Below are 27,362 nucleotides of genomic sequence, written 5' to 3' on the forward strand. Positions count from 1 at the left end.
TTTCCAATCAGTAAAAATACAAACAGTTGTTCTTTCAACACCTAGTGATTACAAGCTCCTGCCCCTCCCGATGAACACAGCCAGGCAGTCGCCACTACTCACAAAAGCTATCCAACCCTCTGTGTCAGCTTACCAAATAGTCTAATGACTAATTTCTAATCATATGCAGTGGGACAGAAGTGTTTATTGCATTGAACATTTTATAAATCCATCGCCATGCTCTGTACATTTGTTCTGCTATTACTGTACAGCACTATATTGAAAGCATTGTTCGCTGTTTGATATATTCGCATTACTGGGGCCCATGGCAAGCACTACACATGCATTCCAAATGACCTTTTTGTAGGCTGTATCTCTTTATGGACATTTTATATACTTTGAAGATGTGTGATAGTCATCACAATGAATAACTCGCATGGTAATCGCACTAACATATAAATAAGGACATACAATATATCATCATTACATGCACTTTACTCTGCACTTCACAAAGGTTTTTTGTTTTTTCCCCCCTGTTCATTGAAGGGCAGTGGACATATTTCTTGATCTTTAATAGAGCCATGTCACACTAGAGACTTTTGTCACTGGCAACAAATGACCAGTAAAAGGACTGCTATGAGTCCACTCATCTTCTCCTATTGCCTGGATTATTGAGATGTGTTTTTACCACTGCACCATTACTAGTAATTGAGATTTTGCAGCATATTGGCAAATGAAGCAGTGATGTCCACAAACTAAATCTTACTACAACTATAGTTTGCCATAGCCCTTAACCACTTTAAGACCGGCCCTCTTTTTTAGAGGTGGTGTTTACAAGTTAAAAACAGGGTTTTTTTGCTAGAAAAATTACTTAGAACCCCCAAACATTATACATTTTTTTTCAAACATCCTCGTTGCAATACTTTCTGTCACACCGTATTTGCGCAGCGGTCTTACAAACACACTTTATTTTAAAAAAAATACACTTTTTTGAATTAAAAAATAAGACAACAGTTTGCCCAATTTTTTTTTTTTATAGTGTGAAAGATAATGTTACGCTGAGTAAATTGATACCCAGCATGTCAAAATTGCGCCCACTCGTGGAATGGCAACAAGCTTTTACACTTAAAAATCTCCATAGGCAACATTTAAAAATTCTACCGGTTGCACGTTTTGTGTTACAGAGCAGTTCTAGGGCTAGAATTATTGCTCTCACTCTACCGATCGCGGCGGTACCTCACATGTGTGATTTGAACATTTTCATATGCGGCCATTACTCACGTATGCGTTCAGCCACTTACCGACCAGCTCATGTACATATACGTCAGCAGTTTGAAGATGATTATCTCAGTAACGGCAGCAGCTGCTGCCACAACCAAGGTATCCATCTTTAGAGCCGGTGGTTCTGTTTACGTTAATGGTGCCCTCTGTGGGCAGATTCGCTGTGAGATCACCATTATCGGCGGCGGTAGGACCCGCACCCTCTGCCGCTTACCGGAGCCGTTGTAGTGGTGGAAGCGATCGGGTCCTTCACATTGCTGGGTATGGAGATGAGTGAGGGGAATATGTGAGAGTGAGGGGAATATGGCCCACCCATCTCTATACCATAGCAGGGCGGAAGCAACGTCAAAACGTCACTTCCACCCATACTTCTTAAAGGCACATTTTTCTGTTGCATTTTTTCAACGGACAAATTTTATTTATTTTTTTTGTATTTAAGTTCAAATATGAGATCTGAGGACTTTTTGACCCCATATCTCATATTTAAGAGGACCTGTCATGCTTTTTTTCTATTACAAGGGATGTTTACATTCCTTGTAATAGGAATAAAAGTGACCCATTTTTTTTTTTTTAACTGCTTAACCACTTGCTTACTGGGCACTTAAACACCCTTCCTGCCCAGACCAATTTTCAGCTTTCAGTGCTCTCACACTTTGAATGACAATTACTCAGTCATGCAACACTGTACCCAAATAAATTTTTTGTCCTTTTTTTTCCACAAATAGAGCTTTCTTTTGGTGGTATTTGATCACCTCTGGGTTTTTTATTTTTTGCGCTATAAATGAAAAAAGACCGAAAATTTTGACAAAAAACGCATATTTCTTTGTTTCTGTAACAGAATTATGCAAATTATTAATTTTTCTTCATAAATTTTGGCCACAATTTATACTGCTACATATCTTTGGTAAAAATAACCCAAATTAGTGGATATTATTTGGTCTTTGTGAAAGTTAGAGAGTCTACAAGCTGTGGTGCGAATCGCACAAAATTGATCACATCTGATGTACTGGTGGCCTATCTCACTTCTTGTGACCCGAACAAGTCAGGAAAGTACAAATACCCCCCAAATCTCCCCTTTTTGGAAAGTAGACATTCCAAGGTATTTAGTAAGAGGCATGGTGAGCTTTTTGATGTTGTCATTTTTTTCCCACAATTCTTTGCAAAATTAGGATTTTTCATTTTTTTTATTTTTTTCCACAAAATTGTCATTGTAATAGGTTATTTCTCTCACATGGCACGTGTATACCACAAATGACACCCCCGAAAAAATTCTGCTACTCCTCCTGAGTATTACAATACCACATGTGTGGAACTTTTTCACAGCCTGGCCACATAGAGAGGCCCAACATGCAGGGAGCACCATCACGTGTTCTAGGAGCATAAATTACACATCTAACTTGTTGACTACTTATTACACTTTTGAAAGCCCTGGAGCACCAGGACAATGACACGTGGCACTGATGACAGATGGCACTGATACGTGGCACTGATGACACGTGGCACTGATGACAGATGGCACTAATATGTGGCACTGATGACAGATGGCACTTATACGTGGCACTGATGACACGTGGCACTTATACGTGGCACTGAAGACATGTGGCACTAATACGTGGCACTGATGACACGTGGCACTAAAGCGTGCCACCGATGACAGATGGCACTAATACGTGGCACTAAAACGTGCCACCGATGACAGATGGCACTAATACGTGGCACCGATGACGCGTGACACTGATGACAGATGGCACATAACACTGACAGGTGGCACTGATGACAAATGGCACTGATACGTGGCACTGATGACAGATGGCACTAATATGTGGCACTGATGACAGATGGTACTATGTGGCACTGATGACACGTGGTACTGATGACAGATGGCACTTATACGTGGCACTGATGACAGATGGCGCTGGGGATAAATGGCACTGACAACAGGTGGCACTGGGGACAGATAGCACTAACAGGTGGCACTGGGGGCAGGTAGCACTGGGGGGGATGGCACTGGGGTGGATGGCACTGGGGTGGATGGCACTGGGATGGATGGCACTGGGGCAGGATGGCACTGGGGTGGATGGCACTGGGGCAGGATAGCACTGGGGCAGGATAGCACTGGGGCAGGATGGTACTGGGGGAGGATGGCACCTTTTTTACTTTTTTTTTTTACACTTACGGCGCTGCAGCCGTTCATCTCTCCCCTCTCACACGCTGTCTGTGTGAGGAGGGAGAGCGGCGCTGAGAGATGATCTCATATGTTTACATATGAGATCATCTCACATTAGACACGCCGATCGCGCTGTAAACGGCCGCTGTGATTGGCCGTTTACAGCGATCTGTGTTTGCCTGTCTCCGGGAGACATGGCAAACACAGAACTTCCCTGATGTGCGCCCGCGGCGGCGCGCATTGCGGAAGTAAACAACAGGACGTCCAGGGATGGCGAAAGCGCCTGCTCTACGGCCGTCATTCGGCTATAGGGCGGGCGTGAGGTGGTTAAGGACCGCCTCCTGCACATATACGTCGGCAGAATGGCACGGCTGGGCACAATCACTTACTTGTACGTGGCTCTTTAAGTGTGCTGCCGCGGGTCAGGAGCGCATCGCCGGCGGTGCGCTCCCAACCCGGTCCTGAGCTCCGTGACCGTGGCCACGGGACCAGCGGACCCAATCGCCGCTGGTGTCCCGCGATCGGGTCACAGAGCTGAAGAATGAGGAGAGGTCTGTGTAAACAAACCTCGCCCTGTGCTTTCTACTGTGGCTGTCACCGATCATCTGTTCCCTGTTATAGGGAAAGATGATCAGTGATGTCACATGCCAGGCCACGCCGCCCTACAATAAAAAAAACACATTACGTCACACATAACCCCTACACTGCCCCCTAGTGGTTAACTCCTTCACTGCCCGTGTCATTTACACAGGAATCAGTGCATTTAAATAGCACTGATTGCTGTATAAATGACAATGGTCCCAAAAATGTGTCATAAATGTCTGATGTGTCCGCCATAATGTCGCAGTCACAATAAAAATCGCTGATCGTCACCATTACTAGTAAAAAAAAAATATTAATAAAAATGCTATAAACTATCCCCTATTTTGTAAACTCTATAACTTTTGCGCAAACCAATCAATAGACGCTTATTCCAATTTTTTTTAATCAGAAATATGTAGAAGAATACGTAATGGCCTAAACTGAGGAAAAAATGTATTTTTTATGTATTTTTGGGGATATTTATTATAGCAAAATTTTGAAATTGTCGCTCAATTTTTGTTTATAGCGCAAAAAATAAAAACCGCAGAGGTGATCAAATACCACCAAAAGAAAGCTCTATTTGAGGGAAAAAAAGGATGCCAATTTTGTTTGGGAGCCACGTCGCATGACCGCGCAATTGTCAGTTAAAGCGACACAGTGCCAAATCGCAAAAAAAAAAAGGGGGGACTTGGTAAAGTAAATAAGCATTTTTTTTTTTAAAGTGCCCTGTCCTGACGAGCTTGCGCACAGAAGCGAACGCATATGTGAGTAGTGCCCGCATATGAAAACGGTGGTCAGAGGAAAGGGTTAAAGAAAAGCACCGCTGCCCATTTATTTCAATGGCAGGCGCGGTGCAGGAACGGTGTTTACCCTGCTTCTGCACCGCCCCAAAAATGCTGCTTGCAGAACTTTTTTCCCATCCTGCAAGCGTACCGCCCCAGTGGGAAAGCACTCAGGCTACGACTAAGGCTATTTCCGAAACGCGTCAGCTTTATTGTTTTACTGTCACTCTGATGTACCAATAAATGACACTTCAAGGATTACAGTGTTGCCGGCTCTTCTTACTACTGTTTCACATTGGAGAGGCATGAGAGGCACTTTTCAGGCACTATTTTTAGCGCTAAAATCCCTGAAAAGCGCCCCAGTGTGAAAGGGATCTAAATGAGCCCTTAGAGTCATTATTGTGATCTTTTAGGATCTTGGAGAATGAATACCTTCATATTAAAAGCACCTAGAAGAGTCAGGGGAGATTTGTTTTAAAGCTATTTTACAGTTTGTCAGAGAGATAGCAGCACCATTATGCCGCGTACACACGATTCTCATCGGAAAAAGCTCTGATGGTTTTCCCGATGGAATTCCAACGGAATTCGGCTCAAGCTATCTTGCCTACACACGGTCACACCAAATTCCGATCGTTTATAACGCGGTGACATACAACACATACGACCCAACTAGAAAAAGGAAGTTCAATAGCCAATAGCCAATAGCTTCTGTCTCGTAGTTGAATCTGAGCATGCGTGATTTTTGGAGTGTCAGAATTGCATAAACACGATCGGAATTACCGATAGAAAGTTTTTCCGTCGGGAAAATTGAGAACATGCTATCAATTTTTGGCTGGCAGGAATTCGGACAGCTAAATTCCGATGGAGCATACACACGGTCGCATTTTCCGATGAAAAGCTCTCATCTGTCTTTTTGTGGCCGGAATTCCAATCAAGTGTATGCGGCATTAGAAGGGGCCAAATCAACAGTTTGGTACATTCTGATAAAAGAAGAACCTACTGTTGAGCTCATCAACATAAAAAGGCCTGGACGTCCACAGAAGACAACAGTAGTGGATGATCGCATGATTCTCTCTATGGTAAAGAAAAACCTGTTCACAATGTCCAGACAAGTGAAGGACACTCTCCGGGAGATGGGCGTATCATTGTTAAAGTCTACAATCGAGAGATGACTTCATGAGAGCAAATACAGAGGGTTCACCACAAGGTGCAAACCATTCATAAGCCTGAAGAATAGAAAAAGCCAGATTAGACTTTGCCAAAAAAACATCTAAAAAAGCCAGACCAGTTCTGGAAAATCCATCTTTGGACAGATGAAACTAAGATTAATTTGTACCAGAATGATGTGAAAAATAAATTGTGGAGGAGGCTTGGAACAGCTCATGATCCAAAGCACACAACATCTTCTGTAAAACATGGTGGAGAAAGTGTGATGGCATGGGCATGCATGGCTTCCAGTGGCACTGGGTCATTGTTGTTTATTGATGATGCGACAGAAGACAGAAGCAGCTGGATGAATTCTGCAGTTTGGAGTTATACTGTCAGCCCAGATTTAGCCAAAAGTAGCAAAGTTGATTGGATGGTGCTTCACAGTACAGATGGACAATGATCCAAAGCACAGTGCAAAAGAAACCCAGGAGCTTTTGAAGGAAAGGTGGAATATTCTGTAACGGCCGAGTCAATCACATGATCTCAACCCAACTGAGCATGCATTTCACTTGCTGAAGGCAAAACTAAAAGGCAGAAAGACCCACAAACAAAGAACAACTGAAGAGCCTAGCAAAGGCATCAGAAAGGAGAAAACCCAGTCTTTGGTAATGTCCATGGGTTCCAGACTTCAGGCAGTCATTGCCAGTAAAGGATTCTCAACAAAATATTAAAAATTAAGATTTTATGTATGATTACATTCATTTGTCCAATTACATTTGAGCCCCTGAAAATGGGGGTGCTGTGTATAAAAATGGTTGCAGTTCCTAAAATGTGTTCACTTATGGTTAGTGTCAGGCTGAAGCCATTTATTATCAATCAATTGTGTTTACTATTTTTAAATCATAATGGCAACAAAAACTACCCAAATTACCCTGATCAAAAGTTTACATACCCTGGTGATTTTGGCCTGATAACATGCACACAAGTGGACACAAAGGGGGTTGAATGGCTATTAAAAGGTAGCCATCCTTGCCTGTAATCTGTTTGCTTTTAATTAGTATGTGTGTATAAAAGTTCAATGCATTTCTGGACTCCTGACAGACCCTTGCATCTTTCATCCAGTGATGCACTGACGTTTCTGGATTCTGAGTCATAGGGAAAGCAAAAGAATTGTCAAAGGATCTGCGGGAAAAGGTAGTTGAACTGTATAAAACAGGAAAAGGATATAAAAAGATATACAAGGAATTGAGAATGCCAATCAGCAGAGTTCAAACTCAAATCAAGTAGTGGAAAATGAGAGGTTCTGTTGAAACCAAACCATGGTCAGGTAGACCAACTAAAATTTTAACCATAACTAAATTGTTCAGGATGCAAAGAAAAACCCACAAATAACTTCAGGTGAAATACAGGACTCTCTGAAAACATGTGGTGTGGCTGTTTCAAGATGCACAACAATGAGGCACTTGAAGAAAGATGGGCTGCATGGTAGAGTCTCTAGAAAAAAAGCCATTACTAACACAAATGCCACAAAGTATCCTGCTTACAATATGCAAAAAACAGCACAGAGACAAGCCTCAAACCTTCTGGCACAAAGTCATTTGGAGTGATGAGACCAAAATTTAGCTTTTGGCCACAACCATAAATGCTACATTTGGGGAGGAGTCAACAAGGCCTATGATGAAAGGTACGGAGGTGGATCACTGATGTTTTGGGGATGTGTGAGCTATAAAGGCACAGGAAATTTGGTCAAAATTGTTGGCAAGATGCATGCAGTATGTTATCCAAAAATAGTGGAGGAACATTTGCATTTATCAGCCAGGAAGCTTGCATGGGACGTACTTGCACATTCCAACACGACAGTAATCCAAAAAACAAGGCCAAGTCAACCTGTCATTGGCTACAGCAGAATAAAGTGAAGGTTCTGGAGTGTCCATCTCAGTATCCTGACCTCAATATCATTGAGCCACTCTGGGGAGATCTCAAACGTGCCGTTCATGCAAGACAGCCCAAGAATTTACAGAAACTGGAGGCTTTTTGCCAAGAGGAATGAGCAGCTTTACCATCGGAGAAGATAGAGTCTCATCCACAAATACCACAAAATACTTCAAGCTGTCATTGATGTTAAAGGGGTCAATACACGTTATTAAAAACTGGGGTATGTAAACTTTTGATCAGGGTCGTTTGGGTAGTTTCTGTTGCCATTATGATTTAAAAAGAGTAAACACAGTTGATTGATAATAAATGGCTTCAGTCAAACACTAACCATGAGTGAAAGAAAAGTTTTTGTGTTATTCATATTCTCTGAAAAATGGCCAAGAAATCATAAATTCTGCCAGGGTATGTAAACGTATGAGCACAATTGTATATGGACCTAACTGTACATATTTGAGAAAAACATGGAACCACTTTTAGAAAATGTAAAAATTGCAGAAAATTGGCAATGTCTTTACCATTGATGGCTTGATAACCTCAGATGATTTCAGTGTCAACTGTTTTCCGTAACCAAAGTGGATATTGGTAATTCCTTGAACAATTTCTTCTTTGCCCATTCCCACCCCATTATTGTACATTATTTTGCTGCTATACACATTCTTAAGCTAAGTGTGGATACTTACAACTGAATATGCCTCAGTCATTTTATAGATACATTGACTGCTCTCTATTTCCAGATTCCACCCATGCTATGCAATAAAGTCATGCAGATGTGTCACAGAAAACATATATCCCACTTAACAACACATATACACACTTTGTTTTAATAAATCAACAGACATTACTACTTGTCATTCTGATGCTCTATGCAAGGAGTCTCCAAACTTTCTAAACAAAGGGCCAGTTTAATGTCCACCAGACTTCAGGGGGGCTGGATTGTGGCTAGTGGGGGTAGAAAATGTCTCAGGCCCAGCATTACTGAGAATAGGCATTGCCTCAGGGTGGGTGGTCAGTAGTAGGAGGCGTAATGCCTTATCATTGGTATAAGTAGGAGGACTAGTACCCTATGATTGGTAACTGTGGAAGAAATAGTGCCCCATTGTTGGTGCCAGTGGAAGGAATAGTGCTCCATGTCATTGGAAGGCCACAGTGCCCCAAGGGCCATATAAAGGCTAGCAAAGGGTCGCATCCAGCCTTCAGGCCACAGTTTGGAGACCCCTGCTCTATGCTTGCCAGAGGACAGGAATCTGGCTTTTGAGCAATCTTCATGTATATGTACAACTTGAGGTCATGAAGTCTCATACCTGCGCAGCACATCTTAGTACTTGTTTAGCTTCTTCATCTGTCATTTCCTCATCCTGCACTGATGTGGTAGGGTTCTCTTGGGTTGAGATAGATATTTGCTGAACAGTCTCTTCCTCATCCTTGTCCGTGAAAGATAATTCTATAGACAGCTTGCTATCAGTCAATGCAACATCTGTGCATGGATCTAGAGGTCTCTGCTGCAAAAGATCAAACTAATAATTATATCATTTTAAGGCAGTAAGGGCTTAATGGTTATTTTAAAACATACCCAGGGCTGGTCTCAGTAGGGGGGCATTCATTATAACTTTATCTCAATGTGATGCTCAACCCTATACATGCTTTCCATAAAACCAACAGTATAAATTCCCGTGGCGATGGTAGCGGTGCTCAAAAGGGAGGAGGAGCAGGCATACACATTGTACATTGTGAGCGGTTCTCTCTCACTTACATGTGAGTTTCTGTAGATTACCATGATTGCTGCCTGGCTCAGGGGTAGGAGGAGAGAGGCATTAATTAATGCAAAAAGTACAACTTTAATGCTGGAAGAATAAGAGAAGGATAGGGCGGTAGGTCAGTGGGGATGAAAACATGGTTATCCTAGCTGTGAGGCCTGCAGTGCTAAGTGTTGGGAGTTCTATGTTTCTTCATCACTTGGTCTCAGCTAGATGGTAATATTACACAGTACACTGATAGATGAGGGAGACACTCTCCCTGCTCCTCCTGCTCCTATTCATCTTGATCTCCCTAATTGCCAGCAATAGGTATCGGTAATTGGTATCGGCGAGTACTTAAAAAAACAAAAAGTATCAGTACTCATACTCGTTGCTAAAAAAATTGGTATTAGTGCAACCCTATTAAAAATTTTACCTATGATTCTACAGACCAATCTATAAATAGATACATGGAGACATTCTCTAATGTTAAAGTCTATCTAAAGCTAAAACGTTTCCTTTAATGTTGGATAAACTAGGATATGGTTAAACTTTATGAGAAAACAGGAAGTAGGAGGAAATCTCTCTAAAAGGTAAATCCCCTCTTAAAAAATTGGCACTCGTACAGGCACCCCCATTGGAGGAGTTCCCCCAATTTCTTTTTCCTGTTGACAACTCTAAAATTCTGGATTTTGCATTACATTTTGTCTTAAGGATAGTGGTCACCAGGACAAATACAGAGGGTGAATATTTTTAGCAAGGATACAGAAAGCACTAAGTCACCGACAGTGGTTTAAATTTTCCATACTTTATCCAATAAAAAAATTGGCTTTAGATATACATTACGTTTAAGATCTATATTTAATGTAAGGGAGAAGGGGGGATTCAGACTTCTGATGGTGGGGGGCTCTTTGCCTCAGATGTAAGTTGGGGTGGGGTGCTCTGGACATCTAATTTTACATATATAACCAGCCTTTTGAGGGCAACCATAATGCTGATGTGGCCCGCAATTAAATTGAGTTTGACACGTCTGCTCTAAATGAACATAGCAGCTGCTTGAGTGAGTACACATTGCCATGGCTTTGATGCTTAGCTACATGCAGTGCAGCAATTTTCACACGACATGTCAAGTTTCACAGACAGTATTGTCTGTCAAACCTGACCCTTGAGCTCAATGGGGCCATGCAGCACATTCAGAAGGCAGCAGTATCACTTCTTTCACTAATAATGAGAGGGTCTTAAAGGGGCATTAAATACCAGGAGTGTGCATTAAGTACAGAATGCAGGGTTCATGTATGCGCTACATACAAAGTGTAGGGTTCAAGTGTGTGCTACATACAAATTGTAGATTTCAGAGGTGTGCTGCATACAGAGTGCAGGGTACAGGGGTAGTCCCTGCCAGTACCTGATAGAGAACTGCAGCTGCAGAAGAGCAAGATAAGTTACTCAGGAGGAGAGTGTAGTGTAGCTGTGGGGCATGTGGGGCTGTGGGCAAAGGGCTCAGGAGCTGTTGTTTCCAGACAAGAACCAGGTTCCAACTTCCTATCTATGCAGAGAGGTGGCAGGTGAAGCAGAGTTGAGATCACTCCGCAACCAGAGGTAGAGGAGCAGGATCAGCAAATGCAGGCGCCTGCTCCTTCCGCTGCCGACTCCAGACTGCTTTTATTTAAAAATAATCCCAACTGGCTCCAGACTCTGCATGGATAAGTGGCTGTGGGTGCTGCCTCAAGCTGTCAAAAGCTGTCAAGGGGTTCTTTCTAATACTTGTCGAGCCAACACTATCCTCAAAAAAGGACTGATTTTTTATATCATAAAATTTTTCATTTACTGACAGTTGTAAAAATAACTGAAATTTACTGACAGTTGGCAACGCTAAATGAGACCCTCAAAAAACATTAGTTTGACATCATTTCTGATCTAATGCCGCGTACACACGACTGGACTTTTCAACATCAAAAGTCCGACGGAATGATTCCGGCAGACCTTTCGATCGTGTGTGGGCTGCAGCGGACTTTTGATTTGCAAAAGTCTGACAGACTTTAGAAATGGAACATGTTTCAAATTTTTCCGCCAGAACTCCGCCGGACCCAGTTCCTACCGAGATATCCGCTTGTGTGTATGCTAGTCCGACGGACAAAAACCGACGCTAGGGCAGCTATTGGCTACTGGCTATGAACTTCCTTATTCTAGTCCAGTCGTACGTCATCACGTTCAAATCCGTCGGACTTTGGTGTGATTGTGTGTGGCCAAGTCCGTTCATTCGGAAAGTCCGTCAGAACTCTGTCAGAACTCCGTCAGAACTCCGTCGAAAGTCTGTCGGACCTAGTCCCTCGAAAAGTCCGGTCGTGTGTACGTGACATAAGGAAAGCAGTATCAGGCCAAAGATTTCTCCTACATAGGTATGACAGTGGTAACTAATGGACAACATTCTAAAATGGTAAATCTGAGTTATCCAAAGATCCCGCAGTTGTGGCAAATGCTGTAATGTCATGATGTTACAGGCCCTGCAAATTTCTGACACTAGAGCCCATAACTGAGAAAATACACCAGGACTAACAATAAGTTATCACTTAACTAATATGAGAAAATACTTTACATATGCTTCATTGCACTTTATGTTGAGCAAGGTCTGTCAGCTACACAAGACACACATAGGTGCTTTTAAAATAACATTTAATTAGTAATGTAGGTCACTGCTCACTAAACATACAAATTCACCTCTGGGAAATACAAAAGTCACAGTGAAGGCTAGATGTAAAATACACACATTAGATTCTGGGAAGTAATGTGCCTTTGTGTTGGGCTGTTCCATCATCTGTCAAAACTGGACAAGTACTTAAAATGACATGCCCATTAATCAATGTCTTCCAGCTTCGAATCATTCAGATCCAAATACATATGCAATGGGGTTTACTTACTAAACCTGGAGAGTGCAAAATCAGACTCACTTCTGCACAGAAACCAATCAGCTTGTTCAATCAAAGTGGAACTTTAGGCAGAAAATGTCCTGCTAGATCAATGTTTCTTAACTCCAGTCCTCGAGAACCCCTGACAGGTCATGTTTTCAGGATACCCACTATTTTGCACAGGTGATTTGATCAGTTTCACTGCCTTAGTAATTACCACAGCCATTTCATCTGAGGGAAATCCTGCAAACATGACCTGTTGGGGGTACTTGAGGACTGGAGTTGAGAAAAACTGTGCTAGATCACTTCAGACTGGCCCTTTTTGCAGGTATGGCTATGTAAAACATTATAAATAAGTGTCAATACTGATTAAAATCCAGTAATGCACTGTATCCCTGTTCTGCACATGCTCAGTTGCTCTCCATTTTTGTAGAGTTTGTAGAGGCCAATCTGCTGACAGCCTTACAGCGGAATTGAACCCTCCTATCCTTTACAGCAAGGAAGCTGCTTCTGTTTGAACTGCAATTGCCATGGTGCTGCACATGCGATCAGTTATGACACCAGCCATTTGATGGTTTGACAGTTTGGTTGAGGACACAATCAAATGTGGCAGTTTGCATTTCCAGCATATCCGGAATGTAACATTTTTTTTAAACTGGTAAATTGATGAGTTTAGTTCTGCTTTATGATTTTCTGCAGGGGTTTTGGGCTTCATCAAAATGGCAGCCTCCAGTAAGAAGTAACAGGAACAATGGCGGAGGCAGTTCACAGCACACCCTAATTTTGGTCGCATAATTGTTAATGCGGAATGTATGTTCCATGTTGAAGAACATTATATTTTTATTTTATATTTTTATCAAGTTGTTTTGGGTAAAGTTCCACTTTAAGCTTTGGGAATAAAACCTGGTTTCTCTGCAGATGGGAGCCTCATTTTGCACTCTCTACCTTTAGTTAGTGTGTCATTTCATGCACTGCCGTGTATACAAAAAAAGAGAATATAAAAAATGTTGTTCAATGTATATAATTTTTAGGGACTCATTGATGACAGGAATAGTGCCACTGGGTTAAATGTGGTGCCCATATTTAAAAAGGGAACAGTCTTTACCAAGTAACTATAGACCTGTTAGTTTAACCATTTGCAGACCAGCCGCCGTCATTATACTGTTGCAGGTCGGCACGTTCACGCAAGCCGTCGTAGCTGTACGTGCTCCTTTAAGCGGGATAACAAGTGCATGCACCCGCTGCACTACGGGGGTGCCGATGCTCAAGGCCGGCCATGGGCGATCGCGGGCACAAGAGGCAGAACAGCGACGTGTGTGTGCGTAAACACACAAATCCCTGTTCTGTTCTGAGAGGAGATGCAGATTGTGATTTTCTAATAGATAGGAACCACGATCTGTCATCTCCTTTAGTCAGCCCCTTCCCCCTACAGTTAGAACACACAGTCAGAGAACACATTTAACCCCTTGATTGCCCCCTAGTGTTAACCCCTTCCCTGCCCGTGACATTTATACAGTAATCAGTGCATTTTTATAGCACTGATCGCTGTATAATTGTCAATCGTCCCAAAAATGTGTCAAAAGTGTCTGATGTGTCCGCCATAATGTCACAGTCATGATAAAAATCGAAGATCACCACCATTTCTAGTAAAAAAAAAAAAAATGCCATAAATCTATCCCCTATTTTGTAGACGCTATAACTTTTGCACAAACCAATCAATATACACTTATTGTGATTTTTTGACAAAAAATATGTAGAATACATATCGGCCTAAACTGAGAAAAAAAAATGTTTTTTTTATAAAAAATTGGGGATATTTATTATAGTAAAAAGTACAAAATATTGTGTTTATTTCAAAATTGTCGGCCAATTTTGTTTGGGTACCGTGTCGCATTACCGCGAAATTGTCAGTTAAAGCGACGCAGTGCCGTATCACAAAAAATGCTCTGGTCATTGAGCAGCCAAATCTTCCGGGGCTGAAGTGGTTAACTTCCATGGTTGGGAAGTTACTGGAGAGTTTAATAAAAGACCACATAGATGAGTTCTTGCTGGAAAAAAATATTTTAAGCAACAGACAACATGGATTCATGAAAGACAGAAGTTATCAAACAAATCTGATTTCTTTTTATGAGGAGGTAAGTAAAACCTTGGACAGAGAGGTGGGTGTGGATGTATTATACTTGGATTTTGCAAAAGCGTTTGACACAGCTCCACACACACAGCTCATGTGTAAGGTAAAGTCTACAAGCCGTGGTTAATAACTCTTACTCTGAATGGTCTAAGGTTATCAGTGGTGTACCCCAAGGTTCAGTGCTGGGACCCTTACTTTTTAATACCTTCATAAATGATATTGAGTCTGGGATTTAAAGTAACATTTCTGTCTTTGCAGATGACACCAAGCTATGCAGGATGCCTCCAAGTTACAAGCCAACCTCAATGCACTAATTGGGCAACTATGTGGCAAATGAGGTTTAACCTCCCTGGCGGTACGATTATTTCGGATTTTAGGTGCTAAAAGCGGTACCATTACTTTGCATGAAAATTTGGCGTTTTATATTGTAGTCCTGTAATTCTTAGGAATAACTCTCTTAAATCTGTCCAAACCAGAGTCTAGCAGACATCCCGGGTATGATAAAGTTTGAAAAATGAAATCATAAATTATAATATAATAAATAACTATAAATAATTGTACCAAATAATAATATAACAATAATAAAAATTATTCAATAATGTAAGCAAATCAAAAACACTGAAATTTGCTCAGTTGCAGAATTGTCGCTGTCATTACTTTTCAGTATTTGATGACGGATCTCCCCACAAATCGCTATCGCTCAATTCTGCGAGTGATTCCAATTTAATATCGCTGTTTTCTAGCTGGTATAAAACCATTTTTGATGTAAAGTGACAGTTTGGTTGCTATGGACAATCTCCAGTTTCCAGGCAGAAAGAACAGTTTTTATTATATAAAACTGCATGCAGGACACTGGGCAGACCACTAGGGACAAAGGGGAGGTGAAATAATTACATACAGCAATGTAATCTGTAAGATTACATTATACTGTATGTATACTGTGTGTTTCACTTTTTGAATTTGGCGCCGATCTCCGTCCCCATGCGTCGCAACGCTCGCAGGGCACGGAGATCGGCTCCGTGATAAATCGAGCGAGGCATGGCTCGCTCGTACAGCGGGGAGACAACGCTGGATCCGAGGGAGAAGGTAAGTAAACCTCCTCCTGGATCCAGCGATGCGGTCCTGAGTCTGGCTCGGGGATACCGCTTTTGGTATGAAAATTCCACCCCGAGCCAGACTCGGGAATACCGTCAGGGGGGTTAATGTTGATAAATGTAAAAGTTATTCACTTGGGGGCTAAGAATTTGCATGCATCATACATACTAGGGGGAGTGCAACTGGGGAATCAGTAGTAGAGAAGGATCTGGGGGTATGGGTAGGTCATAAGCTCAATAATAACATGCAATGCCAAGTTGCGGTTTCCAAAGCAAGCAAAGTCCTTTCTTGCATTAAGAGAGGTATGGACTCCACAGAGAGAGAGAGAGAGATATAATTTTGCCCCTGTAAAAATCATTAGTAAGACCTCATCTGGAAAATGCAGTTCAGTTTTGGGCACCAGTTCTCAAAAAGGATATAGGGGAACTCAGTGGCAGTCTGTGAATTGTGGGCGCATGGGCGCCTCCCCCCCACCCATGTGCCCAGCCCCTTTCAGGACACCGGACACATGGACTCCTATGGCAGAAGCAGGAGGCTCTAATAGGCTTCAAAAAAAGGGTGCGCTCGGGGCACAGAGAGTATGCCCTAATCCCACCCAATTGTGTGACCATAGCGAATGAATATTCGCTACTTTTACAATCTGGAGGCAGGTCAGTGAGACTGGTTTTCTGGCCAAAGCACCAGGCATCCCTATTGGATGCTCAGCGCTTTGGAGGAAGTGGAACAGAGTGGAGGAAGACTGGAGAGGAGACTCCCGTTAAGAGGACACCTTACCAAGGTAAGCACTGGTCCTCCTGCACGGGGTGTTCCACGATCCATCCCTGGGGGGGGGGGGGGGTGAGAGCGGCCCAGGGTGTCCCGTGATCCATCTGTGGGGAGGGGGGGGGTTGTGGTGGGAACTGTCCATCCTCGGAGGGTGTGACACTGGCAGCATTTGATGGGCCCACTGGCAGCATTTGATGGGCACAGTGGCAGCGTTTTATGGGCACAGTGGCAGCGTTTAATGGCCCAGTGGTAGCGTTTGATGGGCACAGTGGCAGTGTTTGATGGCACAGTGGCTGCTTTTTTTTCAAAAAAAATTTGCGGCCCCCCCCCCCCAAAAAATTTTGAGCACCAGCTGCCACTGGGGGAACTGGAGAAAGTGCAGAGAAGGGCAACCAAACTGATAAGAGGCATGGAGGAGGAAAGATCAGAGGAACTGAATTTATTCTTTCTTGAGAGATATGATCAACATGTACAAATATATAAGGGGTCCATATAGTGAACTTGGTGTTGAGCTATTCACTTTACAGTCAACACGCTGTGAAGATATGGAATAGGCTCCCTCCAGAGGTGCAATAAAATAAATAAGATTGCGCTATGGACAAATTCTACCTATTCACTACACGGGTCAAGAAAAAAACTATAAAATCAAGTGAAATCAAGTAGAATTCAATTATATGAAGTGAATGAAACTAATAATGGTGAGATGAACTCCAGAGGTTGAAGCTGCCTGTGCTTGAAACCTGCCCCTAAATATAGGAGTAGGCCAGAAATCTGAAGTGTAAATTAAGCTTTGGCGCTAAAACCTTTTTTAACGTGCACTGTGGGTGCCAAAATTATGTATATGTGTGTGGTGATCTATTATCTCTGCTGATGATCTGAATAATTGATGTGAACTAATGTGGAAATCTCCTAAAATCCACTATATACGTGATATCTACCAAAATACGTGTTGGTATATCTAAGTAGATATTAAAATAAAATTGAGAAAGGAAAAAAAGGATTATAAAGAAAAAATGTGTGTCTGTTGACTTGCAACTCAGAAATGCACATGTGTTGCAAGAAAATAGTGAATAAATGGCATGAAAATAAATAATTAAAAATAATACATATGTGCTTAGTAAAGAAATCATATGCAAACCATAAACCAATATCTATAAATTATGCTCTATGTTCAGAATCCTTAAAAGTGACAGTCCAAAGCGTTAGTAAAAGTACCAAGAAAAAATAACAAAAAAATCTTTCAATGTCCAACAGAAATTTTTTCAAAGTCGCATCATTCAGTTGCTGAAAAACGCATGGAATTTTTGTCAAGTGAGGGGGATAGAGCAAGGTGACTAGTGCAGAAGGGTTAAAGTCATTCCTCTCCGGTGCGCCACTCTGTGTTAGGAAAAAGATATATATATGCGCTCACCAGACCAAAAACCCTCAATGGGTTAACCGAGCAGTCACAGTATGAGCCACTGTGCAGCTTTCCTTGGGCTCTGCTTCTGCTATGCTGGGGGAATGCTTTGCACTTTTCCTTCCACAAATAGTCCGTTTAGCAAATACACATAGGAGGAAACAGAAGTACAACCATAGTGCAATACTGTTTTTGAACGATTTATTTGTTTAAAAGTCAGGTTACTCACAATATCCAGTAAAAACAGATCGCCTTAATAGTAACTGCGCCAGCGTTGCTGCTTGTATACCAATATGAGGTGCACGTCCTAGGCCACGCCCTACGCGTTTCGTCAGAGCGACGTCATCTGGAGCGGCCATGTTGGTGCACCCTCGCGTTTATGTAGGGTGCAGTGCTCTTCTGCGCTTGCGCGATGTATTAGCGCCATTTTAACTGTGGGAATGCCCTACCAGAGCCGCTGTATGTCTATTACGTACTGTATGCTCCCTTATAACAGCACAAACATAGAAAAAAACTTTTTAGTTATTGCGGACACGGGGTATAATGTATTGTTAAACTATGGAGCATGCTGTATATTCCCTTGTGCCAGCACAAATGTAAGAAACATTTGAACTATTGCGGACTCAGGGCATGGTGAATTGTTAAGCTATAGAGCGCTGCAATCCACATGTTAAATTCCGGTATACAATGGGAAAATTGACAACAACTATGCACAGATATAATTAATAAAATGTATATAGAAAATATATATAAAAAATATAAGAAATGTACATAAAAAGCTATATAAACAATACGTTAATAAAAATGGTAATTCCTTAACCGACTACCTTATGTATATGACCCCTGCAGATCTTCTAGAGTACAGGGTTCTATCTGTATTTTTAAATGCAAATTATAATTAAAATTGCTAAAAAACAAAAATTAAAACAAAAATTAAATCAGACCATAATAAGTGAATGTGCTCCGGGAGAAAGAAAATAAAATAAAAATAAAAAAGGAGAGAAAAGAAGGGGGAAATGAATGAGACAAACTGGAAACATGGATGTATGTATACATATATATGCATCTATATCTGCACATCCCTACATCAATCAGTTAACTCAGATCAATGGATATAAAGGGTAATTACAGGTGAGATTAAATTCATAAAGGAAGTATGTTATGAAGAAGTGCCGGTATCTATTCATTTTTTTAGGGAATAATGAAAATAAAAATAAATATAAAGTAAAAGGAAAATAACAATAAGGATAAATATAAAACGAAGGCCAGTGTATACGTATATATCCCTCGTTCGGAAATAATGAACTCAAGTCTTGTATACACATATAAATGTGTACTGTTCTCATTTGAGGACATATATGTATAACCTCAGATTTGGGTCACATAATGTATATGCACCCTCTATATGACCAGGGGTCATATACATAAGGTAGTCGGTTAAGGAATTACCATTTTTATTAACGTATTGTTTATATAGCTTTTTATGTACATTTCTTATATTTTTTATATATATTTTCTATATACATTTTATTAATTATATCTGTGCATAGTTGTTGTCAATTTTCCCATTGTATACCGGAATTTAACATGTGGATTGCAGCGCTCTATAGCTTAACAATTCACCATGCCCTGAGTCCGCAATAGTTCAAATGTTTCTTACATTTGTGCTGGCACAAGGGAATATACAGCATGCTCCATAGTTTAACAATACATTATACCCCGTGTCCGCAATAACTAAAAAGTTTTTTTCTATGTTTGTGCTGTTATAAGGGAGCATACAGTACGTAATAGACATACAGCGGCTCTGGTAGGGCATTCCCACAGTTAAAATGGCGCTAATACATCGCGCAAGCGCAGAAGAGCACTGCACCCTACATAAACGCGAGGGTGCACCAACATGGCCGCTCCAGATGACGTCGCTCTGACGAAACGCGTAGGGCGTGGCCTAGGACGTGCACCTCATATTGGTATACAAGCAGCAACGCTGGCGCAGTTACTATTAAGGCGATCTGTTTTTACTGGATATTGTGAGTAACCTGACTTTTAAACAAATAAATCGTTCAAAAACAGTATTGCACTATGGTTGTACTTCTGTTTCCTCCTATGTGTATTTGCTAAACGGACTATTTGTGGAAGGAAAAGTGCAAAGCATTCCCCCAGCATAGCAGAAGCAGAGCCCAATGAAAGCTGCACAGTGGCTCATACTGTGACTGCTCGGTTAACCCATTGAGGGTTTTTGGTCTGGTGAGCGCATATATATATCTTTTTCCTAACACAGAGTGGCGCACCGGAGAGGAATGACTTTAACCCTTCTGCACTAGTCACCTTGCTCTATCCCCCTCACTTGACAAAAATTCCATGCGTTTTTCAGCAACTGAATGATGCGACTTTGAAAAAATTTCTGTTGGACATTGAAAGATTTTTTTGTTATTTTTTCTTGGTACTTTTACTAACGCTTTGGACTGTCACTTTTAAGGATTCTGAACATAGAGCATAATTTATAGATATTGGTTTATGGTTTGCATATGATTTCTTTACTAAGCACATATGTATTATTTTTAATTATTTATTTTCATGCCATTTATTCACTATTTTCTTGCAACACATGTGCATTTCTGAGTTGCAAGTCAACAGACACACATTTTTTCTTTATAATCCTTTTTTTCCTTTCTCAATTTTATTTTAATATCTACTTAGATATACCAACACGTATTTTGGTAGATATCACGTATATAGTGGATTTTAGGAGATTTCCACATTAGTTCACATCAATTATTCAGATCATCAGCAGAGATAATAGATCACCACACACATATACATAATTTTGGCACCCACAGTGCACGTTAAAAAAGGTTTTAGCGCCAAAGCTTAATTTACACTTCCCTCCAGAGGTGGTTCTGGCCAACTCAGTAGATTGCTTTAAGAAAGGCCTGGATTCTTTCCTAAATGTACATAATATAACTGTATACTAACATTTATAGGTAAAGATAATCCAGGGATCAGGAAGAATTTTTTTCCCTGCTGTAGCAAATTGGATCGTGCTTTGCTGGGGTTTTTCGCCTTCCTCTGGATCAACTGTGGGTAAAGGATTGTGTACATGGGATTGTATATTATTTTTTTATTTATTTTTATGGTTAAACTAGATGGACTTGTGTCTTTTTTCAACCTGATTAACTATGTAACTATGTTCATAATGAAAGAGGGCCCTGATAAGGGAAGTGTATGTAAACCTAATTAAAAGTGCAGTGAGCATCTTTTGTTATATCTGTACGATTATCTGTATTAAAGAAATAAAGGTTGAAGCTGCCTGTGTTGCCTTTAAATCCTAAACAATATTATCAGCATTGAACAATTCAGGTTGTGAACTACAGGACACCATAACATGAACCTATTAAGTCCCACAAATACATTTTTACATCAGATTTTCTGTTGGTGAGAGGTAGCAAGAGGGAAGTTCCAAGATCACAAGCAGTCGTGTTCCAGAATGACAAGAACACTGGAAAAACCACAGTGAGAATGGATTAGTGCACTACAGTGATGTCTGGATAACAAACCGATGCAAAGAACAGTAGGCTGTGCTCTCTGTAGTTATTTCAAAGCATTTCTTGTTTTTTTAAATTTTTTTAATAAACTTTGACTGAAATGTGCCTTTGAAAGGTGGGGGCAAGACCTTGTGTCAGGGGAGGACAAAGCATGGTACCAAGTAAAATGCAGTCTACAGTTTGGCCTGGGATCCAGGGTTCTCTCTATGAACACCAAAATGAATTTCAAAATAAAGGCAAGAACTTGAAGGCACCACAAACCACCACTGCTGAGTCTTCGAGCGACAATGTTTAAAGAATGGAACCACGGTGTGTGGGAGAGGACAAAGGCATCCGACACTCCCCGAACTGTCAAATACTGAAAACCTTTATAGAGGCTGCTGGAACAGAGGAAACAAGGGCTGCTGGAGAGCTGAGCCACAGGGACATTTTATCTAGAGTTTTTGTAAATCTGAAAAGTTTTCTGTAACCTCTAGAGCACCAACCAGTAATACCCTTTAATTTATACCATGCAATTCTTCATATTTCAGTGCTGTGATACTTTGACCGATGGTGGTATTTGTTAGACCAATGATGGCCTTTTTTTAAGCATTGGTTTTCTTTAAATTTTTTTACTGTAGAAAGAAAAAACAAAACAAATAAAAAAATAAAAATGCTAAGATTGTACCAACCCCCCCCCAAATGACCCCTTTTTGGAAAGTAGGAACCCCAAAGTGGAGTCATTTTAAGCCACACATTTTTTGGAAATGAAGAAACATGCTTGTACTAAGGGGGTTAAAACATGTAGCTTGGTAAGCTCCGTGTATGTGCTTGTCTAGTGTACCATTACCACGCTCCATGTTTTAACTCCCTTAGAACCAGCAAGTTTCTTCATTTACAAAAAAACTGTGACCTAAAAATAAAACACCTTGTGGTTCCTACTTTCTAAAAGGGGTATTTTTTGGGGGGAGGGGGGTTGGTACAGGTCTTACACAGGAGGAGAAGGTGATGAGGTGGTTAAAGTACAAGTCAAATATAATGGGAGTATGGGAAAGAAGGGATTAACAAGCAGATGTGCAGGATAAAGAACTGGAGGATTTAATATACAAGTCACTGAATGGGAAGGTTGGAGATCATATGTATGGTGGGGCAATAGAGTTAAAGGCTTAGTTCACTTTTGTTCCCTTTTTTTCCCCCTAAATTCCAGCTCCCCTATGTCCCAGTATAGCATTCATGTACTTTTTAGCAAAAATATCAAAGCTTTCCATAAAATGTACAGACACATACTTTACTTGTCCTCATCCATGTTTCCAAACATATCTATTGGTTCTGTCTTACTTCCTGGTCAGACTATAAGTTATGACACAGGAAGGAATTGACAAGCTGATCTCATTAGCACACACCCTGCATCATCTACCCACCCATTCTCAGCTGCATGTTTTTAAATGAAATGCAGAAGCACTCAGCTGTCAAGCCCTATTCACATCTCTGCATAGTGGGAACTTGCATTCCCACTTATTTTTTATTTTTGGAGGGGGAGGTGTTTTGGAGCATTTCCACTCATCACACATAGGGCAGCCCATCCACCTGAATAGGCTACCTACAGCAATCACCCCAAAGAAGCTTCAGAACTTTTTTTTAGAGCAGAGCTTGGTGCATTTTTTACTGTGATTTTTGGTACAGCGCATTTCTGAAATGCAAGAAAACACACATGTGAATGGAGCCTCATTGTTTTTGTGTTACCACACCAATTTCTTTCAGGCTCCATTCACATCTAGGAGCGAAAAAAAGGGAAAAACTGCGCTACGGAATACAAATGGTATTGAACGGAAGCTGCAATTCAAATGTACACCAAGAATACACCAAACAGAAATAGAAAAAAGAAAGAACTGCGCTAACCACGAATACCCAATGTGAGTAGGGTATGTATATGTGCCAGACCCACGATATGGGTCTTAGTATCTTAATGTCTCCAAGACCACCTCCAAAATATAGTGCAAACCATATACAAATAAATATATCGTAATAATAATTTACGAAACGCGTAGGGCGGTGCGAACTTGTCGACGTCACCCCAGTCGTGTTCGTTCTTTTTGGACCAGGAAGGACGGGTCGGTCTCTGCGTTGGCGTGCATCCGGCCGGTGCACGCTTCTGTTTTGAACCTGCTTTTAAAGTCTTTTATGTAAGTGTATACGTTCGTTTTTGCAAATTAAAGTCATTTGGTTTTACACTATCTGGAGCCTATGTTTTTCCCTATGTGATACCACGTTGAGTTGGGAGTGATATGTGGAATAACAACTATAACCCTATCGCGTGAAAGATTCAGGATCGCTTGAGGAGGAATCGCTATCCGGATATCCTTTGACTATTGTCGCCTGTGGTGACCCTCTGTAACGGGGGGTCGCTTGGATCTGGTAAGGAGCCAATTCACTCATTCGGTGTTGGGAAAAGCACAGTACATCTTTGGAGAAGATTTTAATTTGTGTACTTATAACTCAGCTGTTTGAAGTTTGCCCTTCACTGCTGTACTCCACTTGAAGCTTTACTTCACTGGTGTTTGTTTACTATATGGACATTCTATTATTATTTTTTGACATATGACTATATGGACATTATATAGAGTGTCTCTAAATACAATCTTTTTTCTTGATAGTTCATTTATGTAAAAAATTGCAAATATTTTTTTCATATTCTATTCTATTTTTTTATTTTTTATTTTCTAGAGGTATATGCACTGAGTTTGATATACTCATATTGTGTTTGGGGAACTCACACTCTTAACACGTATTTAGGGTTTGTTTTTGTATTTATTTGTATATGGTTTGCACTATATTTTGGAGGTGGTCTTGGATAGTGATGGCCGAACGGTTCGCCCGGCGGTCGTTTCGCGGCGAATTTCCGACTTTCGCCGTCCGCGGGTTCGAACGCCTTTTTCCGTCGTTCGCCCCGGCGGACTTACGTGTTTAATGTATACAAGAACTTTAACCTTTCGTGACACGTTTATCATGTGTTACAGGACAACCAATTGAGACATGACAGCTCATGGACACTTGGACATTCCCCCTAACCTATAAATACACCCGATCCGGTGGCCATTTTACATTCTTTCTTCTGTCACTGTAGGGAAAGGATCCTGTGTGGAGTAGGGACAGAGAAAACGCTAGCTATTTGGTACACAAAAGTTCTTTTCAGGACTGGTATAGGTGTTAGGTCAGCAGCCTGAGTTTCTTTTGTCAGTTTAGATAAAGGGACAGAGCGCTGTATGCTGCTATTTTAGGGACAGCTCAGCCAGATTAGTCTTTCTTCATCATCATCATCATCATCATCATTAGCTGTTACTATCAGGTCCACAAAAGAGCTGTTCCAGCTAATCGTTCCAGCCTACTCTTTTTTGCCAATTTGTATAGGGACAGGCAGGAAGCAGTGTGTCAGGCAGTGAGGATAATTTTAAAGACTTGCTGTTACTATTAGTTCCACAAAGGTTCTTTTCAGGACTGGTATCAGTGGTACGGTAATAGGCTTGTACACGTATAATATTCTTTCTTCCAAATATAGAAAGAATATTATACTTGACTGCTGCCCTTCTGCTGCAGTCTGCTAATCATTCACAACTCACTTGTTCCACAAAGCTCTTTATCAGGACTGGTAACTTGGTCTGTCTAGGGTGCTACGGTACATAGGCTTGGGTGCGGTACAGTCTGCTGTTCTGTAAGGACCGCTATCGGTCCACAATACATAGGGTTGCCGTGCACTACTGCTGACCGCTGCCCTATACTGCAGCAGTCCTTCATTGGTATAGGGACTGACGTACAGTCTGCTAATCACTAACACACAACCTGCTTGGTCCACAAAAGTTCTTATAAGGACTGGTAACTTGGTATAGGGTGCTACGGTACATAGGCCTGAGTGCGTTACAGTCTGCTGTTCTGTAAGGACCGCTATCGGTCCACAATACATAGGGTTGCCGTGCACTACTGCTGACCGCTGCCCTATACTGCAGCAGTCCTTCAGCGGTATAGGGACTGACGCACAGTCTGCTAAACACTAACACACAACCTGCTTGGTCCACAAAAGTTTTTATAAGGACTGGTAACTTGGTATAGGGTGCTACGGTACATAGGCCTGAGTGCAGTACAGTCTGCTGTTCTGTAAGGACCGCTATCGGTCCACAATACATAGGGTTGCCGTGCACTACTGCTGACCGCTGCCCTATACTGCAGCAGTCCTTCATTGGTATAGGGACTGACGTACAGTCTGCTAATCACTAACACACAACCTGCTTGGTCCACAAAAGTTCTTATAAGGACTGGTAACTTGGTATAGGGTGCTACGGTACATAGGCCTGAGTGCGTTACAGTCTGCTGTTCTGTAAGGACCGCTATCGGTCCACAATACATAGGGTTGCCGTGCACTACTGCTGACCGCTGCCCTATACTGCAGCAGTCCTTCATTGGTATAGGGACTGACGTACAGTCTGCTAATCACTAACACACAACCTGCTTGTTCCACAAAAGTTCTTATAAGGACTGGTAACTTGGTATAGGGTGCTACGGTACATAGGCTTGAGTGCGGTACAGTCTGCTGTTCTGTAAGGACCGCTATCGGTCCACAATAGATAGGGTTGACGTGCACCACTGCTGACCGCTGCCCTATACTGCAGCAGTCCTTCAGCGGTATAGGGACTGACGTACAGTCTGCTAAACACTAATACACAACCTGCTTGGTCCACAAAAGTTCTTATAAGGACTGGTAACTTGGTATAGGGTGCTACGGTACATAGGCTTGAGTGCGGTACAGTCTGCTGTTCTGTAAGGACCGCTATCGGTCCACAATAGATAGGGTTGACGTGCACCACTGCTGACCGCTGCCCTATACTGCAGCAGTCCTTCAGCGGTATAGGGACTGACGCACAGTCTGCTAAACACTAACACACAACCTGCTTGGTCCACAAAAGTTTTTATAAGGACTGGTAACTTGGTATAGGGTGCTACGGTACATAGGCCTGAGTGCGTTACAGTCTGCTGTTCTGTAAGGACCGCTATCGGTCCACAATACATAGGGTTGCCGTGCACTACTGCTGACCGCTGCCCTATACTGCAGCAGTCCTTCATTGGTATAGGGACTGACGTACAGTCTGCTAATCACTAACACACAACCTGCTTGGTCCACAAAAGTTCTTATAAGGACTGGTAACTTGGTATAGGGTGCTACGGTACATAGGCCTGAGTGCGTTACAGTCTGCTGTTCTGTAAGGACCGCTATCGGTCCACAATACATAGGGTTGCCGTGCACTACTGCTGACCGCTGCCCTATACTGCAGCAGTCCTTCAGCGGTATAGGGACTGACGCACAGTCTGCTAAACACTAACACACAACCTGCTTGGTCCACAAAAGTTCTTATAAGGACTGGTAACTTGGTATAGGGTGCTACGGTACATAGGCCTGAGTGCAGTACAGTCTGCTGTTCTGTAAGGACCGCTATCGGTCCACAATACATAGGGTTGCCGTGCACTACTGCTGACCGCTGCCCTATACTGCAGCAGTCCTTCATTGGTATAGGGACTGACGTACAGTCTGCTAATCACTAACACACAACCTGCTTGTTCCACAAAAGTTCTTATAAGGACTGGTAACTTGGTATAGGGTGCTACGGTACATAGGCTTGAGTGCGGTACAGTCTGCTGTTCTGTAAGGACCGCTATCGGTCCACAATAGATAGGGTTGACGTGCACCACTGCTGACCGCTGCCCTATACTGCAGCAGTCCTTCAGCGGTATAGGGACTGACGTACAGTCTGCTAAACACTAATACACAACCTGCTTGGTCCACAAAAGTTCTTATAAGGACTGGTAACTTGGTATAGGGTGCTACGGTACATAGGCTTGAGTGCGGTACAGTCTGCTGTTCTGTAAGGACCGCTATCGGTCCACAATAGA

General features: G+C 41.8%; 1 protein-coding gene across 1 annotated transcript in view; it reads right to left on the reverse strand.

The window, feature by feature from the left end:
• Positions 1-27,362, reverse strand: part of TTC6 (tetratricopeptide repeat domain 6) — a 308,030-nt gene that overhangs the window by 251,591 nt on the left and 29,077 nt on the right. The window contains exon 4 of the mRNA XM_077464674.1: positions 9,177-9,374. Coding sequence (XP_077320800.1) covers positions 9,177-9,374 — 198 coding nt within the window. The remainder of the gene's footprint in view (positions 1-9,176; positions 9,375-27,362) is intronic.

This window comes from Lithobates pipiens, unplaced genomic scaffold (genome assembly GCF_037356315.1).
Source record: "Lithobates pipiens isolate NorthernLeopardFrog02 unplaced genomic scaffold, aLitPip1_a1.2 Scaffold_30, whole genome shotgun sequence".
NCBI classification, from domain to species: domain Eukaryota; kingdom Metazoa; phylum Chordata; class Amphibia; order Anura; family Ranidae; genus Lithobates; species Lithobates pipiens.